General features: G+C 62.8%; 1 protein-coding gene across 1 annotated transcript in view; it reads right to left on the reverse strand.

The window, feature by feature from the left end:
- Positions 1-819: 819 nt before the first annotated feature.
- Plxna1 (plexin A1) overlaps positions 820-18,124 on the reverse strand; it is a 42,909-nt gene continuing 25,604 nt past the window's right edge. The window contains exons 20-31 of the mRNA XM_027954478.3: positions 16,931-17,073; positions 15,647-15,903; positions 15,216-15,282; positions 10,362-10,508; positions 10,081-10,240; positions 9,394-9,497; positions 9,017-9,113; positions 8,516-8,706; positions 8,222-8,391; positions 6,218-6,430; positions 5,654-5,804; positions 820-3,985 (exon numbers count right to left, since the gene is read on the reverse strand). Coding sequence (XP_027810279.2) covers positions 3,890-3,985; positions 5,654-5,804; positions 6,218-6,430; positions 8,222-8,391; positions 8,516-8,706; positions 9,017-9,113; positions 9,394-9,497; positions 10,081-10,240; positions 10,362-10,508; positions 15,216-15,282; positions 15,647-15,903; positions 16,931-17,073 — 1,796 coding nt within the window. The 3' untranslated portion in view covers positions 820-3,889. The remainder of the gene's footprint in view (positions 3,986-5,653; positions 5,805-6,217; positions 6,431-8,221; positions 8,392-8,515; positions 8,707-9,016; positions 9,114-9,393; positions 9,498-10,080; positions 10,241-10,361; positions 10,509-15,215; positions 15,283-15,646; positions 15,904-16,930; positions 17,074-18,124) is intronic.

An 18,124-nucleotide genomic window follows, 5' to 3' on the forward strand; every position in this document is an offset into this window, starting at 1 on the left:
AGCTGCAAGACCATCCCAAATCAAGAGGGTCCCTTGGAGGATGGGGACAGTGGCACACACCTGTCATCCCAGCAGCTCGGGAGGCTGAGGCAGGAGGATCGCAAGGTGGAGGCCAGCCTCAGCCACTTAGCGAGGCCCTGAGCAATTCAGCGAGACCCTGTCTCTAAATAAAATACAAAAAGGGCTGGGGACGGGGCTCAGGGGTTAGGTGTCCCTGGATTTAGTCCCTGGCCGGGGGGTCCTTGGCAGGGGAAGTCTGGGGCACAGAGTTCCAGTCCCTGATGGTCAAGGTGGAATTGCGAGACTAGTCTCAGGTCACCCAAGTTACTGACCACGGGTTGCCCCCAAGCCCTTGGGGTCTGAATCTGCCTTTAACAAGGTCCCCAAGGCGTGGGTTAAATCCTGCCTCAACAGGACAGGTCGGGAGCCTCTGCTCTGAGCTACAGAAGCTCAGCTAGACACGAGTCTCCAAAAGGGTCAGGCGCTGTTGATTTTTTTTTATTTGGGGGGACTGTCCTAGGCATTGAACCCAGAGACACTTAACCACGGAGCCCCGTCCCCAGCCCTTTATATATGCATTTTTTGAGACAGGGTCTCCCTGAGTTGCTCAGGGCCTCGCTAAGTGGCTGAGGCTGGCCTCTACCTGGCGATCCTCCTGCCTCAGCCTCCCCAGCTGCTAAAGTCTGTGCTTCTGGTAGGTTCTCAGCCTGGGAAGTCCAGCCCAAAGGGACTCCAGAGAGACTCCTGATGCCTGCCCTTCTGCAGCTACCCCCACCTCTGGCCACGTGTCCACAAGCAAGGAAAACCCGCAGCCAGGAGTTTTAGCAAAAATGTTTAATCTCTCCTTAATGTGTGTGTATTTACAAGTACTAAATTTGAAGGACAGTAAAATAGGAAATAGGCGGATATTTACACACCCGAGGGCTGAGTACCAGTCAGCTATGCTGCTTCGAGAGAAGCCAGGGCCGAGGGCCGGTCAGCTGGGCCGCCCAAGGGACCATTCTTCTTTTGGGTGGGGTGGGGGCCCCTGCGGCGTTAAGGGACAGCTAATTGTGGGCGTCGTCTTAAAAATATCTCTCTCTCTCTCTCTAAATATATCTATTCTAGCTTGGGTAGCACCAACGGCGTGAGCCATCAGATCCAGAACTTGGGGACAAATGGGGACAGGGACCTCAGCGAGGGAAATCGGGAGGCCAGGGCAGGGCAGGGCAGGGTGGCAGGGCCTGTGCCTGGGACTCGATGCCAGGTGTCTGGGGCACCCTGGGCCCCTGGTCCATGTGTCCCCTGGGGTGGAGGGGACATGGGCCAGGCAGTGCTGACGAGCTCGAGGTATATCAAGGGCCGGGGACAGGCCTGCGCATGGGCACCCCGGGGTGGGGGGACAGTGGGGAGCCAGGTGGGGGGCGGGGCTCCGAGCAGCAGGTGGCCTCCAGGTCCCCCGCCAGGTGGCGCTGGAGTGGGGCTGGGCTCGGTTCCTGGGCCTGCAGTGGCCCCAGAGGCAAAATGGGCATTAAACTCAGGGACACGTCACCTCGGAGCCACCACCCACCTGTCCCCTCTCCAGAGCTGGGTCAGAGTCCCTGGCGGGAGGCCCTGGGAGGTGACCGGTGGTGCCGGGGCCCAGGACAACTATGGGAGGACAGGCCACAGACCCAAGTGCGAGGCCCGGCAGGAAGGGGTGGCCCGGGGACCCCGGGCTGCCATACTGGGGACAGCTCGGGGGCATCGGCGGGACCCATCGCATGTAAACAGATAGGCTAAAGTGCAGGTGTCGCCCGGCTGGCCCGTCCCCACGGCCACCTGGGCCCGGGCACCCTGGCAGCTGGGTGACGGCCCAGCTCCCCGGGGTGCCCCAAGGTGGAGGGCGGGAGGGGACCGGGGACTGAAGGTGACACGGAGCAAGGACCCCGCGGCTGGGGCAGAACTGGAAGAACTGGGGACTCCGGTCTGGAGCCAGCGTCCAGGGAAGACTTGGGGACACACGGAGGCCCGGGGCACGAGCTGGGAGGGAGGAGGGGACCCGGGGGGGGGGTCCTGGCCCCCTCAAGGGACTGCCGGGAAACAGCCCATCTGGAGAATGACCAGCCTCTGCCCTGGTCCCCGGGTCTGCCCAGGGAGTGAGCCCACACCCACGGTGGACTGGGGACGGCGGTGGCCAGAGCTCAGGCTGCTGGGGACCAGGGTGCCCAAGCCCCACTGGGCGCCCCGTGGGGGTGGGGGGCTCCCTGAGACAGAAGTTCACCCTCTTGTCACCGACCGCGAGGGGCGGCTTCCGACCTGATGTCCACTGGCTCACGCTGCTTAGGAGGGGGGGGACACCGAGGTGGCAGCCCAGGGGGTGCGGGGCCTGCGCGTCCCGGTGCCCAGGGTGGGTCTGGCCACAGTTAGCTGTCCCTTAAAGTCCGTGAGAATCTTTAGTACCATCGGAAAAGTGAACCTGGGGATGGGACGGGCCGCTTGGCCGCTGTGTGTTTGTGACCAAGGGACTGATCCCTTTCAAAAATCAAATCAAAGTTCAAAAGAAACACGGGTCTTCTAACCACCTCTATGTTCAACACTTGCAGTTTGGAAAGGTCAACGCAGACTACACGCTACACGATCATGCAAACCGGGGCCCAGGGCAGCGGGGTGCGTGTCCCCCGGGAGTGCACACGCGTGGCCCCGGCCCCGGGGACCTGGGCCACCTTCCCCACTGCCCTGACGTTTCTTCTCAGTTGCTCTTGGGACCTTGTGGGGTCCTCTCCGTGGACTGCCTGGCCCCACGGGCGGGGCCACATATATATATACAGACAGATATATATATATGTACAGGTCTGTCACCCAACTCGTCCTGTCGCTCATGGAGGGCATGGGCGGGCAGCGGCCGACCTCGAGTCCCTCGGGCACTACAGGTCCACTGCTCTCTCGGGCCTGAAGGGACCCAGGCTGCGGGGTGGCCCTGGGGCTCCCCAGACGGATGCAGCAGGGTTTCTTGTTGCAAAATCAAATCGGTCCCCGGGTGTCCGATGGCTCTGAAGGGGCCAGACGCTGCTGAGAGCCGCACTGGAAGCTGCTTGGTGGGGGCTGGGGCGGGGAGGCCGCAGAGGGAGGCCGCAGATGGAGGCCACAGAGGGAGGCCGAAGAGGGAGGCCGGAGGCCGTGGCCTGCTGCCTCCAGGAGCCCACCCTGCGGGTGGCCCGGAGCTGGCGCCGGAGCAGGGCTGGAGGGGAATAAATAACGGGAGCATGCGCCCTGTGACCGGAGCCCCAGCCCGGTGGCTCCCAGAGGCACGGTCCTGAGGACAGAGAGGGGTCGCCTAGTCCGCCAGTCACTCAGGGGCTGGGAGTGGCGCCCCCTCCATGGGAGGGGACGGCCTCTCTGCAGGGCAGGTGGATGTGGCCCTCCGGCTCGGCCGCGCACAGCACGCGGTGAATCTGACCTTGGCCGTGGGCAGCAGGCTCGGGCTGGGCGTGGAGGCCGCGGGGTCTCGCTCCTCCTCTGGCTGCCACCAGGTCCCGGGGACCCCCAGGCTCTGCACGCTGGTGGCAGCCCCCCATCCTGTCCTTCCGCAGGGGGCCAGGCTGGCTGCCCCTCGTCCTGGAGGGCTCGGCCTTAGACCACGGCCACTCAGAGGCCACCTCATTCTCCCACGAAGGCCACTGGGCAGCTCTTGCCAGGTGGCCAAGGTCCCTGGGCAGGGCCGGCCAGCCTGGCTCTCCAGGCCCCGGGGTGGGCAGCCCGGGCGCAGAGGTGGCGCGGGGGGCACCGTCACTTCCACACCCAGGAAAACGGCCCCCAGGAAGCAGGGAGGGGGCCTGCGCCCTGGCGCTCCGCAGCTGGGCAAGGGCTGTCCCCCGGTCCCCGCGCCAGAGCCCTCTCCTCCGCTCCTGCCGGCGGTCACCAGGTGGGCTCAGCTGCTCAGGGCCATCGTGTCCACCACCTGCTCCAGCTTGCTCCGCAGCCGCTGCCGCCGCGCCTGCTCGTCCTTCTCCAGGGCCGCCAGGATCTGCGGGTCAGGGTCAAGGTCAAGGTCAGGGTCAGAATCAGGGTCAGAGTCAGGATCAGGGTCAGAGTCAGAGTCTGGGTTGGGGTCGGGGTCAGGCTCAGGGTCAAGGTCAGGGTCAGAGTCAGGGTCAGGGTCAGAGTCAGGGTCGGGGTCAGGGTCAGAGTCAGGATCCGGGTCAGGGTTGGGGTCGAGGTCAGGGTCAGGGTCAGGGTCAGAGTCAGGATCAGGGTCAGAGTCAGGATCCGGGTCAGGGTTGGGGTCAAGGTCAGGGTCGGGGTCGAGGTCGAGGTCAGGGTCAGGGTCAGGGTCAGGGTCAGGATCAGGATCTGGGTCAGGGTTGGGGTCGAGGTCAGGGTCAGAGTCAGGGTCAGGGTCAGGGTCAAGGGCGGGACTGGCCACCCCTAAGGTGGGGCAGCAGCAGTCACACTAGGTGACCGGCCTCTGAGCGTGCCACCAGGGCCCTTCTGGGCACTCCTTCTGTATTTATCTCTGCAGGGTGGACAGACAGCAGGCCTTCAGCCCACCTGTGTCCCTGTGGTGCTGAGGACAGACCCAGGGCCTCATGTGCCAGGCGAGCGCTCTGCCCTGAGCCCCGCCCAGCCCTCTGGCCACTCCTGGCCCATATGACAGCACCCTGTCCTGCAGCAGCTCTGGAGCAGACGCCAGAGGGGCCCTCCATTCCCAGCTGTGGGGAGCAGGCTCCAGCCTGGACAGCCCTGGACCCCGGGGTGCAGAAGGCCCCCCACCCACACGGCAGGCTCGCTCCTCTCCTGGGGTGTCACAACCAGGCCCCTCCTGTCCCACTGTCCCCTTTGGCACTGTGGAGGTTACCTGCGACCCCTGGCTCTCAGGTCACCTGCCCGAGGACTCCCCATCCCTCAGGAGTCTCATGTGGGAGTTCAGGGCTCGGGCTGTCCCCTCCGCTGCCCTAGACATGCCCCTGGTCACCCTCTCTGAGCCTCAGCCTGAAGGCCCCTCTGTTGCTGGGTGACCTGGGACCCAGTGCGGGTCTGAGCCTGCAGCTCCCCACACCCAAAGAGCCTGACCCCAGGCCCAGACTCACGCCTTCCGGGGTGGCCTCTGCCCCCTGTGTGGGCAGGCCAGCCTGTGCCCTCCACCCACAGAACGCACCTGCGTCACGGCTTGGAACCCAACAGGGACCACCAGCTCTCTGCGGCTCAGCCTGAGCCCCCCAAGCCTACCCACCAGGGGTGGCCTTGTCTTGGCGCCCATGGTTCAGTCCCGTGGTCTCCCATGGAACCCAGTGCCTGGGCACAGGCTGCCCTGTCCTGTCCTGTGGTCCTGTGTGCCCATCAGATGCATCCCAGGAGACAGTCCTCCATAAGGGACATCTTGAAGAGCCCAGACTCCCTGTGCCCAACTCAGGGATGTCCGCCAAGCCCAGTGAACCCTGTCACGGGTCTTGCAGGAGAGTCAGGAGGGACCCACATTCTCCAGCTAGGAAGGCCACGCCACCCGGTCTCCCAGGCTCCCTGCCCTGTGTGTCCTCGCTGGGACCAGTGCTGCCCGAGCTGTGGGGAGCCCGCACCTCCTGCTCCCTGGCATGGTCCCCTCCCGCCACAGGGCACTAGGGGCTGCCGGGGGCCGCGGGTGGAGGGGCCTGGTGGGCTGCGATGCGGGATGCGGGGTGCAGGGCGCGGGGCTCACCTCGTCCTTGTACTTGGTGATGTAGGAGTAGATCTCGTGCAGGGCGCTCATGCTGTTGAACTGGCTCAGGTGCAGCCGCGACTGCTCTGCCAGGTATGCGCTCATGTCCTGGTCACTGATGGCGGGCATCTTGGCGATGTCAGCATAGTACCTTCCAGAAGGTGGTGGGGCAAGTGAGTGAGAGGGTCCCAGCACCCAGGGCCCAAGCCGGCCCCCAAGGCCAAGCCCTGCCCCCAAGCCCCAAGCCCCGCCCCTAAGCCCCAAGCCCCGCCCCCAAGACACAAGGCCCGCCCCAAGACCCACCCCAAGGCCAAGCCCCGCCCTCAAGGCCCAAGCCCCGCCCCAAGCCCCACCCCCAAGGCCAAGCCCCACCCAAGGCCCAAGGCCCGCCCAAGCCCCGCCCCCAAGGCCAAGGCCCGCCCAAGCCCCGCCCCCAAGCCCCGCCCCCAAGGCCAAGGCCGGCCCCCAAGGCCAAGCCCCACCCAAGCCCCGCCCCCAAGGCCAAGCCCCGCCTGAAGCCCCGCCCCAAGGCCAAGGCCCGCCCCCAAGTGCCCGGTCGCCCACCTCTCCACCCAGCTCTTGTAGTTGGGGATGTCCTTGGCGTAGAGCAGCTTGTTGGAGGGCGAGTCCTTGCCCAGCTTGTGCTCCGACGTGGAGCAGGAGTCCATGAAAGTCTGGGCCACGACGGACAGACAGGCGTCCGTGATGCTGTTCTTGTGGATGTCGAACACAAACTGCGGGTTCTTGATCACGTTCACCCAGAAGCGCAGGGGCAGGCTGCGGGCGAGCAGGCACGGGCCCCCGGTCAGCTGGCCGCCCCTCTGATCGGTACAGGGAAGGGACTGGCCAGCCGTCTCGTGGCCCTCCCAACCCTGACCTCCAGGGACAGTGTGGAGTTCAAAGCAGATGAGGAAACAGAGGTCCAGAGTGGACCAGCTGGTGCCCGCCAGAGTGCCCGCCACTTGTAGCCTCCCAGAGCCTAACTGGGTGCTCAGATGTGCATTCGTCACCATCGTGGTCATGCACATGTGGTCACTTACAGGTGGACGTGTAGGCTCAGGGCCCTGAGGCCCATGTGCTTGGCTTGCACCCCTGCTCCTGGCTGGGGACCCACCACTTGGCTCCAGTGCAGGACATACTCTGACCTCCGCCTACAATACCACCTCAAAGACTGCCACCAGCCGGGCCACCCAGGGGCTGTGTGTGGCTACGCGTAATCAAATGACGCTGAAAACTGGTTGGTGGCCCCAGGCACACACCAAGTGCTACCACTCTGGCTGGCGTGGATGCAGGATGCTCCAAACTGCAGGGCTGTCCTGCGTGGGCTGACCGCTGCTGCCCTCCCCAGCAGACCCTGCCTTCCTGCTGCCAGGCAGCCCCGTTAGCACAGCCCAGGGGTGACCTCTGGGCCTCAGTCCTGACCAGGGTCCCATGGGCCGCACAGGTGGGCTGAGGGAGGGGCTGGGCTGCGTCCCAGGGTAAAGTGGCGGCCAGAGGCCACCAGAGTCCTGGGAGGGGAGAGACCACCAACTGGGGAGGATGGGGAGGCACAGGTGACCTAGAAAGGAAGATGGCCAGAGGCCACCTAAAGTTCTAGGGCTCAAGGGGACGAGGCCAGGCAGGGTATGGCTGTGGGCCTGGCATGAGGGCACCGCTGGCCACGTAAAGCGGGGTGGACACAGAAACTAGTGGAGGTGGGGCTACAGGACCCACAGGGAAGGAGGGTCATCCAACTACGCAGTGGGGACCCTCAGCCTCGCCAGATCCTTGAACCTGGCCTGGTCTTGCTCCAGACCCATCCCTCCACTGGGTCAGGACTCAGAGCACAGGGCTGCGCCAGTGCCCAGGGCTCACAGGACAGGGTGTACTGACTGGCTTTGGGGACCCTCAGAAGAGAGCAAGAGGCCTGCAAAGTCCAATGGTCAGGAGCCCTGGAGAGGGGCCTGCAGAGCTGGGCCGTCCACACCTGGGCAAAGAGGCACTGGCCGCAGAAGGCAGACCAGGCCCGAGGCGGACACAGGAGGGAGCACCCTAGAGGACGCCCACCCAGAGGCGGGACACCTCTCCCCACCCAGGCTCATACATGGTGAGGTGCACAGGGGACCTCAGGAGCCTGTGGGGGTCCGGCTCGGGCTCACTGCCCTGGGGTTCCACGTTCTCAGCGCATAGCGGCCTGGGCACCGTGCTCAGCGCAGGACGAGGGTGCTGTGGCTGCCCCTGCCCTCCGTGGGGCGCCGGCCTGCGTCCTGCCCCAGCTGCTCCGCTAAGGGCGCCCCAACCACTCCCAAGCTACCCCAGCTGCTCCTGTAGGTGGCGCACTGGCCCCGCCCACTGAGGAGCACCGCCCTCCACTGGCCCCGCCCACACCCCGCCCCAGCTGCTCCTGCAGGTGGTGGGCTGGCCCCGCCCACTGAGGAGCACTGCCCTCCACTGGCCCCGCCCACGCCACGCCCCAGCTGCTCCTCTAAGGGCGCCCCACCCACCCCCAAGAGGCCCAGCTGCCCTCCCTGCCCTCCGCTGGCTCCGCCCTCCAAGGGGCACTGCCCCACGCGTCCCAGCCGCCCTCACCAGTTGCTCTTCCAGGTGTGGCGCACGTCGGCGTCGTGGATCTGGTGCTTGTCCGCCTGCTCGTCCAGGAAGTCGAACATGTACTTGATGGCCAGCGGCAGCGCCGAGCCCCGGTGCGCCGTGCTGAAGATGGTCTCGAACAGGTCGTCCACGAACTTCTGCAGCGTGCCCTGCGGGGGAGGGACGGGCACCCAGAGCTCAGCGCCCGCCGCTGCCGCCCCCGGGAGGACAGGCTGGCTCTGAGCGCGGTGGCCTCAGGCTGGGGTCCCATGCCTGCCCGCCCGCCGGACCCACCTTGGTGGCCAGCAGCCGCGTCAGGTAGATCTCCGAGACCATCTTGCTGCCCCGGTCGCCCTCGCGCTGGTCCAGGTGGTCGTGGTTCTTCACCAGGTGCCACAGCTTGGTGCCACTCTCCAGGTCGGGCGTGATCATGGGCGTGCGCGAGCGCAGGCTGTCGGGGCTGCTGGCCGTGCGCAGCATGCTCTCTGCGGGGACCAGGCCTGTCAGCAGGCGGAGCCCTGAGCCCTGGGCCACTCCCCACGGCCTGCCACAGCTGTCCCCCCATCCAAGAGCCGGGGACATCGCCCCTGCCTCCCCGGCTGCTGGGCATGGCCAATCACGCACGAGACGCAGCTGAATGCACTTGGGGACACGCTGTTGGGGAAGGGGCACAGCCTCCAGTACTTAAGAGAAAGGCCAAGGGTGACGATGTCCCCTTCACATAGCAGAGCCAGGGGAGGTGTCCTCCCAGGCCCTGGGGCCCCCGCTGACCCCTCCCCCAGACCCCGCCCTCACCGTATCTGCTGAGGGACTTGGTGAAGGTGGAGGAGTTGGAGATGTTGTAGGCCGAGGTCTGCTTGGGCACCAGCGCCACTGAGGACCCGTCTGTCACCTGCGGGCAGAAGGAAGGGGCTACAATGAGTCCCCAGGAGACTAGACACCCTGCTGGGGACCTGAGTGACACCCCTGCTCCTGTCACCTTACCACTCTGAACATCAGTTTCCTCATCGGGACAGTTTCAGAGATATGGGGAGGACCCCAGGGGCCGTGGGGGGCCTGAGACCGTCCACACAGGGACTTGGCCTCCTTTCCTCTGCCCCGGGCTGGTCATCTGGCAGCCAGGGGTCCCTCCCTGGCACCCGAGGGAAGCTGTGACAGGGGCAGACAGGCACCTGGTAGTGGGCCAGCGTGTTCAGCCTCTTCCAGTCATTGTCGATCTTGGTGGTGACGTCCTCGTCCTGCAGGATGATGCGGGCCATGCGACCCTGGCGCCACTCTGCAGGGAACAGGGCGCTGGAGGGCGGGACTCGGGGTCTTGGTCCCTCCCGATGCAGTCCCTCAGCTCGGGGCTGGGGACAGGACTGTGGGGAGGGGCAGGGGCTTGCAGGGTTCTGGGTGAAGGGCCTTAAATACCAGAATATCGAGGGGTGAGGACCCCCTTGATCCCACGATGTGGGCAGCTCCCAGCCACTCCCAGCCGGAGACCTCTGCCCTAGGGGGCCCCTTCCCCAGGCTCCAGGCCCCTCCCCCATGGTGGCCCTGCCCCAGCTGTTCTGGCCACATCTGCTGTGGGTCCCCAGAGCCCCATACCCCAACCCTCCCGTGGCCCTCCAAGGCTCCCCCTGACCCAGCCCACAAGCCAGAGGTCTCCGCTGTGGCCAGGAGAACCTGCCCCCACAAGCCCCCTCGGTGTCCCCACCAGTCATCCAGCTGGACCGAGGCCCTGCGCAGACCCCTCCCCCCAATGCCTGGCCTAGGGATCCTGGAGCCACCTCCCCCTCCCCCACCTGGGCGCACACAGGGCCCCTGCCCAGAACCCACTGTCCACCACGTGGCTGGCAGGAGGCCCGGCTGCTCACCGAGGTCCATGTCCCCAGCCTTGGGCCGCTGGGAGTAGGGCACCCCCTTGTACACGGCGTCTAGCAGCTTCTCCTTGACCTGCGTCACCGTGTCACAGTTGAGCCCCTTCACGGGCACCTCGGGCGCGTTCTCGTTCTCGGGGTTCACGCAGTTCAGGGTCTGCAGGGGAGGGTGGCCCCGGGGACATCAGCCTGTGTCAGCCCGGCTCCCCTGGGCATAGCCAGGAGGGGCTCTCGGGAGCGCGTGGAGCGGCGACAGGGATAGGCGGGGTGGTCCTCACCAGGGTCTTGTAGTCGATCTGCTGGCGGATGAGCTTGTCCTCGCTCAGGGAGTAGCGGGCCTCGCCCGTGATGGCGTCGATGGGGCCCTTCTCCATCTGCTGCTTGATGGCGCAGTAGAGCATGAACAGGGGCTCCCCGGCGCACTCCTGCAGGTGGGGTCGGGGGGCGTCGTGAGGCCGCGATCCCGGGATCCCCCAAAGCCCCTGGCCCTCCCAACGCCATCCCTGTTGCTCCCAGGCCAACAGAAACAACTGTCCCCTTCTCAGAGGCGAGTGTGTCCCCGTTGCCAAAGCCCCGGGAAGATGGCAGGAAAATCAATGCGAGACGCAGACCCGGCACCTCATGAATATGCATGAGCGCGCCCTAAATAAATCATAAATCAGGAGCCCAGGAGATGCCCGGATGTGTTCAGCCACGCAGGGCTCGGGGGAGTCGGGGGCAGGTCCACAGCACCCTGCAGACCCCGGGGGACCAGAGCCACCCACATCCCACTCGCCGATCTCAGGACACAGCCCCCCAGGAAGCCCCCCGCCCCCCGTGGCCCATTGCAGGGGTGGACGCTGCACCCCACACTCTGGGGGGGACTGTGATCTGCTAGATGTCGGGGACCCCCCTGGCTGGGATCTCTGGCTGCTCAGAAAAACGATCCCCAGCATCTAAGGGTGCCCCGAGGGCAGCAGGGGTCCATAGCCCGGGCCAGAGTGGCAGAGCCACTGGCAAAGCCCCCCAGGCAGAGTGGACCTGACCCCAGCTCAGATGCTGTCCCTACCCCTGCACCCTCTCCCAGGTCCTCACAGCCCTTCTGCACGGAACCTGTCCTGATGCCCCTGGAGAGGAAGCTGCCCAGGACCGGGCACCCTGGTGGGTTTGGGTGGAGACCCCCACTCCTGATCTGAGTGAATGAGACCATTCGCCTGTGCCTGCAGCTTGCAGGGCCAGGGCTGGCTGTGTCCCCTCCCTGCACAGGTGGGTCCCCACGGGACCTGGGCTCAGGGTCCTCCTCAGGTCTGGGCCACCCGGTGGAGTGCAGATGATGCTGTGCCCCAGGTGGGCAGCTCAGGCCGTGCTACCTCCCCCCTGGGGGCCCTGGCAAACAGACAGTGGCTCTGTCCCTGTAACCAGATGCTCCGGGCACCTCGTTAGCATCTGCAGTAATTAAAGAGACAGCTGCTAAGGAGCGGCCACAAACACAGATCATCCCGAGACCTTCCAACAACATGCCTGTCTTTGAAATTATGTTTCATTTGCAAACTTGGCTTCATTAAGTCGGCTGGAAGGAGGAGGGATGCGGAGATCAGCCACCCTGCCGCCAGGAACCGCCTCTCTGCCTGGGGACACTATCTGATGGGAGGGAGGGAGGCCCCCGGAGCCTTCTGGGGTTTCCCTAGATGCCTGCCAGAGGGTTCTGCCAGGCCTGGCCCTTGCAGAGGGCAGAAATGGCATTACTACAGCCTCTGAGAGTCAGAGATGGGAGGCCACAGGGCCCACAGTCACTCAGTGAACATCTCAAGACGTCGGGATTCGAACCCAGAGCCATCTCACATCAATGCACCTGCCCCTTCAAATCCAGAGATTCTCAGGAAAGTGGTTCACTCCTGATCAGGTGCCACCCTCCACGCCAGCCCTAACCACTTCCATGACACGGGCACAGAGGGTGTGAGGAGATCGGAGGCTGCAGAGGAGGGAGGCTCAGAACCTAAGTACTCCAGAGACCACGACCTTTCCCTCCTCCTGGACAGAGGTTCATATGTGGTGCGGGGGCTCAGACTCTCCCAAATGTACAGAAACTACCAGATGAAAAGTGCCACTTTCCAAAGGAAAGGTAACCCCAGTAGAGAGGTTTAATACAGGATGGTAAGACAAGAGATTCTCCGTTTGGGGCAAAGAAATCCCGATAATCCCTACCTCACTCCATAGACAAGTAAAAATCGTTTCTTGGCAATTGTAGGGGTTGTAAAAGATGGAAAGTGGGTATTATTTAAACTCTCCTGCAATATGCTAAAATAAGTAACTCTAGAAACACACAAAGGATAAAAACAGGTGTTTGCAATCCTGACTTCAAAGAAAACACAAAGGTGCCCAGTCAGGCACGTGAAAAGATGCACGAGTTACTAGACATGGTGGTGAGTATCTGTAAACCCAGAGACTCGGGAGGCTGAGGAAGGAGGATAGCAAGTTGGAGGCCAGCCTCAGCAACTCAGTGAGACTCTGAACAATTTAGGGAGACCCTGCCTCAAAATAAAATATCAAAAGGGCTGGGGATGTGGCTCAGTGGTTAAGTGCTCCTGGGTTTGATCCCTGGTACCAAAATAAGAACATAAATAAAATTTTGAAAAATGAATTTCCCTCCTTTTTTAAGGCAGGATAATACTCCACTGTATACCGCTGTATAAAACTGTCTTCCTTTATCTGCTGGGGGTATGTCCCCAGGCCCCCAGGAGGTGTCTGAGACCTTGAGCAGAACCAAACCCTACACACACTGTGTTTTCTCAACACAATCCAAGTCCCTTCTTGCATAAGTGTAGCCATTCATTACTTGCAGTAAATGGCCAGGTGTCACTTGTTCCGGGGGATCCCTCGTCTAAACCGTCACGTAGGTTCGGAGCTTTCTGTCGCGACTCACCATCATCGACGGGGACACATTTTCTGTTCATGTCATCCACACACAGCTGTGACACCTTTTCATCTTAACTAAGCCCTTATCACGCACAGTAGCTGCAACTTTCGCAGTTTGAGGTGAGACAGCAAAACTAGAGCGCGTTTCTTTTTTCTTCGCAATTTCACGGATAGAAAATTCATTGTCACCATAAGTCTTTGCAACCTCAGCATACAAATTCTTTCTTTCCATATTGAGAATCTGTGCTTCAAGGAAGCACTTTACAGTTTCTCTTTGGGAGAGCAAGTAAAATAAGGTCACGTGAACACAAGTACTGCTAGACAGTTGATGTGATAACCAAGATGGCCACTCAGTAACTAACGGGAGAGTAGCATATACAGGGTGGAAACACTGGACAAAAGCGGATTCACATTCCAGGAAGGACATGTGAGATTCCATCCTGCTTCTCAGATGGGAGGCAATTTAAAACTTACTAATTGCTTATTTCTACAGTTTTCCATAGACTATCTTCAGGCTGCACTTGACCACAGGTAACAGAAACTAAGAAAAGTAAAAGAGTAGACAAGGAGACTATGGTATCGACCGCATTTTGCTTATGTCTTCATCTTCTGCTGGACGCACGGACTCCCTGCCCATTAGGCTAAGTTGAAATAGGTCATGGTTCCACTTATATACGGAGCCCAGAGCAGTCAAAGGCACACAGACAAGAAAGCCGAGTGGTAAATGCCAGGGCTGAGGGGCAGGGGAGGAGGGAGAAGATAGTATCGAATGGGGACAAAGTTTCAATCTTACAAAAGGAAGAGTTCTGTGGATGAGTGTCATTTAATACCCACCGACTCTACACTTAAAAACAGTTAAGATGGTGAATAAATGCCAAGGGCAGTGGCCACACCTGTAATCTCAGTGGCTCAGGAGGCTGAGGCAGGAGGATCGCAAGTTCAAGGCCAGCCTCAGCAACTGTCTCAAAATTTAAAAAAACAAAACAAACAACAACAAAAAACCCCCTGAAGGGCTGGAGATGTGGCTCAGGGCTTAAGGGCCCTGGGCTCAATCCGGGTACCAAAAGAAGAAAGAAGAGTCAGGACAGAAGGGACCAGAGGAGAAGCGCGCTCCTCACTCTGCCCCCTTCCCTGGGGGCCCAGTGGGCCCGAGGGTGGACCTATGTCCTGCCAGGCCCCTGTGCTCCCACCCTGCCTTTCTCCTCCTGCTGCCTTGTCCAACTGTGGCCTCGCCCCCAGCCCACAAGTCCCTGGGCACCAGGATGGCAGCCTGTCCCTTGGAGCCTGCTGCCCGGCACGGTCAGCCCTCTGTGTGTGTGCGGTCACGCGGGGCCACGCTCTGCCAGGTTTCCACTGACTTAGGACCTGGGAGCAGATCTGCTGACCGGCATCCCGTTCCTCTGGTCGTGGAGACTCGGGAGGCCGAGGGAGGAGGATCGCAAGTTGGAGGCCAGCCTCAGCCACTTAGCGAGGCCCTGAGCAGCTCAGTGAGACCCTGTCTCTAAATAAAATATAAAAAGGGCTGGGGACGGGGCTCCGGGGTTAGCACCCCTGGGTTCAGTCCCCAGGACCAGAAAAAAAAGGCTGGGTGCCCAAGAGCCCACCCTCTGCCCAGGGCTCTCTTGCTTCACCTCCTGGGCCACATGACCTCTGCTCAGTGTCACCCTCCTTGGTCACTCCCTGTGCCTGTGTCCCCTCACCTCACCCCCCCTCCTCTACTGACTCTCCTCCCTCAGGCAAGGGACGCCCTTCTGGGGACATGGCTCTGTACACAGACGTGCCAGTGGATTGTCCCCGAGCCAGGCTGGACAGGGGACAGCAGAGGGAGGACCGGAAGTCCCGAGGGGCGGCAGAGGCCTGGATTCAGCATTGAGCACTGGCCCTCGCCCTTGACCACCAGGCTGCACCAGTGGTCACCCTTTCCAGCGGAAGCCAGGCGGGTGCCTCTGTGACGTCCAGCACAGAAACACAGGCCGTCTGCTCAGCTACTCAGAACCCAGCTAAAGTGCCCGGGACCCACGTCCAGGGGCTTATGGGAGAGCCAGGGCCACCAGACACCGTCCTGAGAGGCCTGCGCCCTCCACGTGGGCAGAGACCCCACCTGCTGCCCACTGTCCAGCATCTCCCGCCGGCTCTCTGATCCCTGGGTCCTTCCCTCCCACAGGTCACTGACGCCCTTCTGACAGAGGACCACCCTGGCACCCTCTCTGGGACGCGCCCCACCAGCCCCCACTTGCCTTGAGGAACTTGTACAAGAGGAAGGTGAACCAGTTGGTCAGCATCTTCTCGGCCACCGACTCGGTCCTGAGGTTGCAGAACAGAACGCAGCCATGAGGTCCCTGCAGGCCCCACCTACCACGTCCACCCCCGTTTCAACAGAGTTGAAGGTGCCCACAAGTTGGGCACGGTGGTGCACTCTTGTAGTGCCAGTGGCTCGGGAGGCAGGAGGATTGCAAGTTGGAGGCCAGCCTCAGCCACTCAGCGAGATCCTGTCTCTCATTAAAATCTAAAAAGGGGCTGGGGTGTGGCTCAGTGGGTAAGAGCCCCTGGGTTCAATCCCTGGTACCCCCTAAAATGGGGCCTGGACATGCCGGGTGTCTGTGGGAGGCTGGGTGTCTGTGGGAGGCCGGTGGAGGCCGGGTGTCCGCGGAGGCCGGTGGAGGCTCACCGTCGCAGCAGCAGCTTGGGGTGGTTCTTGCTCTCCAGGTTCTTCTCGATGAGGTCGGACAGCAGCTGCTTGAGCACGCCCGTAGCGTACTCCATCTCGCCCTGCAGCGCCGTCATGATGAGCGAGGCCACATTCCCGCGGTCGCGCATGGAGAAGCTACGCTGGGCCTCCAGTGTGCGGATGAAGGTCAGCAGGAAGTGCTTCTTGGTCAGCAGCTGCCCGAACAGCGTCAGCGACTTCTCCACGTTGGCCTGCACCTGCGGGAACACGGCAGGCTGCTGGGCCTCGGCGGGGAGGCCGACGTGGGAGGCATGCCCCTTGAGTCCCAGAGCCCCAATGGGCTGATTCCCAGGCCTGCTGCCCTCCTCGGCAGAGTGGACATGCCCTAGAAGTGTCGTCCCAGCCCGTGCTTTCAGGACAGACCTAGACCACTGCCCACGAGACGCCCACTGCAGGCAGACATAACATGGGTGTCACCACGGTGGTGGAGCTTAGGATGAGAGGGCTGGTTCCTGGCAACCTCTCTGTGGCTGAGCCCTTTGACCTGCCCTCCAGCCGAACTCACTGCCCCCATCTGCTGGATGCCAAGGGTGCATGTGCACAGTCTCACTGCCTGGAGGACAAAAAGCCACCCTGCCCACCTCCTGGGTGAGGGACTAAAGTTCAGAGAGGGGAAGAGGCTTGATTGGCCCACATAGCATGAAGGTAGTAAACGGAAGTGGAATGCAGGCACGGCTGGCTCCAGGGCTCCTGCTCTATTTCTATCCATACCAAGGCTTGTGAGGGCAGGTGGCTTCCCACGGGGCTATGCCCAGGCCTCATCAGTGATGCCTCACTGCCAACCCAGCGGGTAAGGGAGAAGGACCAGGTAGAACATTCACAGTCACAGCGAGAGACATGCTCAGTGACGGCAAATGGAGAGAGATCCAGAAAAGCATCCAAGGAGACTCAAGTGTTGGGAAGGAGAAGGTGGTGAGTGACCTCTGGGCCCCAAGCCAGTGACAGGAAGGCCCGTTGAGGGTGAGCTCAAGAGGAACTTCCCACCAACAGAGTCAGGGCACCTGAGGTGTGCGGAGACGGGTGTCCAGGCAGGAGACTGTGCGAGCCAGCCTGCTGAGCCCAACTGTGCCAGCCAGGAGGGACACTGGGCTCCCGAGTCCTTCAGTGGCCGGTGTCAACAGAGGAAGCCAGTCCCCGAGGGCCATATGTGCTGGCCGGCCACGGGTCCCCGTAGGCGGAGGACAGCAGTGACCCCACATGCCCGGGGCCAGCCAGCAGGCCTACCTCCATCTCCTTGAGCACAGGGTGGTCCTCGATGCCCGGGAAGAGCACCCGCATGGCGTACGTGCGGTAGTCGAGGAATGGGATGCCCGCGCCGTCCAGGTCATTGGTCAGCTCGTGGATGTCCGTCTGCAGCTCTGCAAAGGCTGTGGCCAGGCGCAGAGGGTCAGGGGCCAGTCGCCCAAGCCCCCGATGCCCTCCCGCTGTGGGGGCAGGACCTGGGCATGGCTCTGCCTGTCCCTCGCCTCCCTGCGCCTCAGTGTCCCCTGTCCCAATGCAGGTAGGACCCTGTCCCTCACGGGGCCAGGCCGGCTGGGGCCTCCTGTGCCCAAAAGGCTCTCACTTAAGGGTGGGTGGGAGGTGGCTGGTGTTAAGGGTGGGTGGGAGGTGGCTGGTGGCGGGCAGGCTGTCCCTGGGCTCCCAACCCCCCAGGCTGGGAACTGCCACCTGCCAACCTGGGCCCTCAATGGCTGCCCCACCCCCGCCAGTCCCCTCTCTTTCAAGAACAAAGGCAGGCTGGGTGGTGGAGGTGGGGCAGGCTCCGCAGAGCATTCCAGAGCTGTGAGGTGTCAGCCCTCCAGCCGCCCCAGGGACGCGCTATCTGATCAGGAGCCAGAGGAGCGGGCGGGCTCTGGGAGACGTCTGGCCCGTTTAATTAAGAGTTGGGCCTTCATCTCCTGGGCACCGGTGCCAGGCGTCTGCGCATCTCCAGCTGCTCTGAAGCAGCTGCTGGCCACCCCTTCACACCCGCTCTGGCAGGGTCACCACGCACATGGGCTCAGCTGACAGCCAGCCTCCACCAGGGAGAGCCTCAGGGGAGGCCGGGCCTCCCCTGCACACATCTGCCTCCCGCCCGCTAGGACTTCCCACAGGGCAAACCTGGCCACCTGCAGGCCCCTCAGTTCTGCAAGGGACTTAGTTTAAGAGGAGCCAAGCCCCAGGCCAGCGGGTCCTGTGGGAGTCCCTAATGACCCAGGACAGAGCCACAGAGCTGAGGGTCCCAGCCCGTGAGGGGCCCACATGGAGACCCCGCCCACATCGGCCACCTGCACCCACAGCACCTGGGGCAGGGCTGGCTCTGCCAGGGATGAGTATGCGACAGTTCTGTGATGTGCTGGGCAGAGGTGGCGGCCCCTGCTGACCCCGTGGATCACACAAGGAACCCTGTGTTCCGACTGTGCTCACCCACCCCTAGGC

Source organism: Marmota flaviventris, chromosome 20, assembly GCF_047511675.1.
Source record: "Marmota flaviventris isolate mMarFla1 chromosome 20, mMarFla1.hap1, whole genome shotgun sequence".
Lineage (NCBI taxonomy): Eukaryota > Metazoa > Chordata > Mammalia > Rodentia > Sciuridae > Marmota > Marmota flaviventris.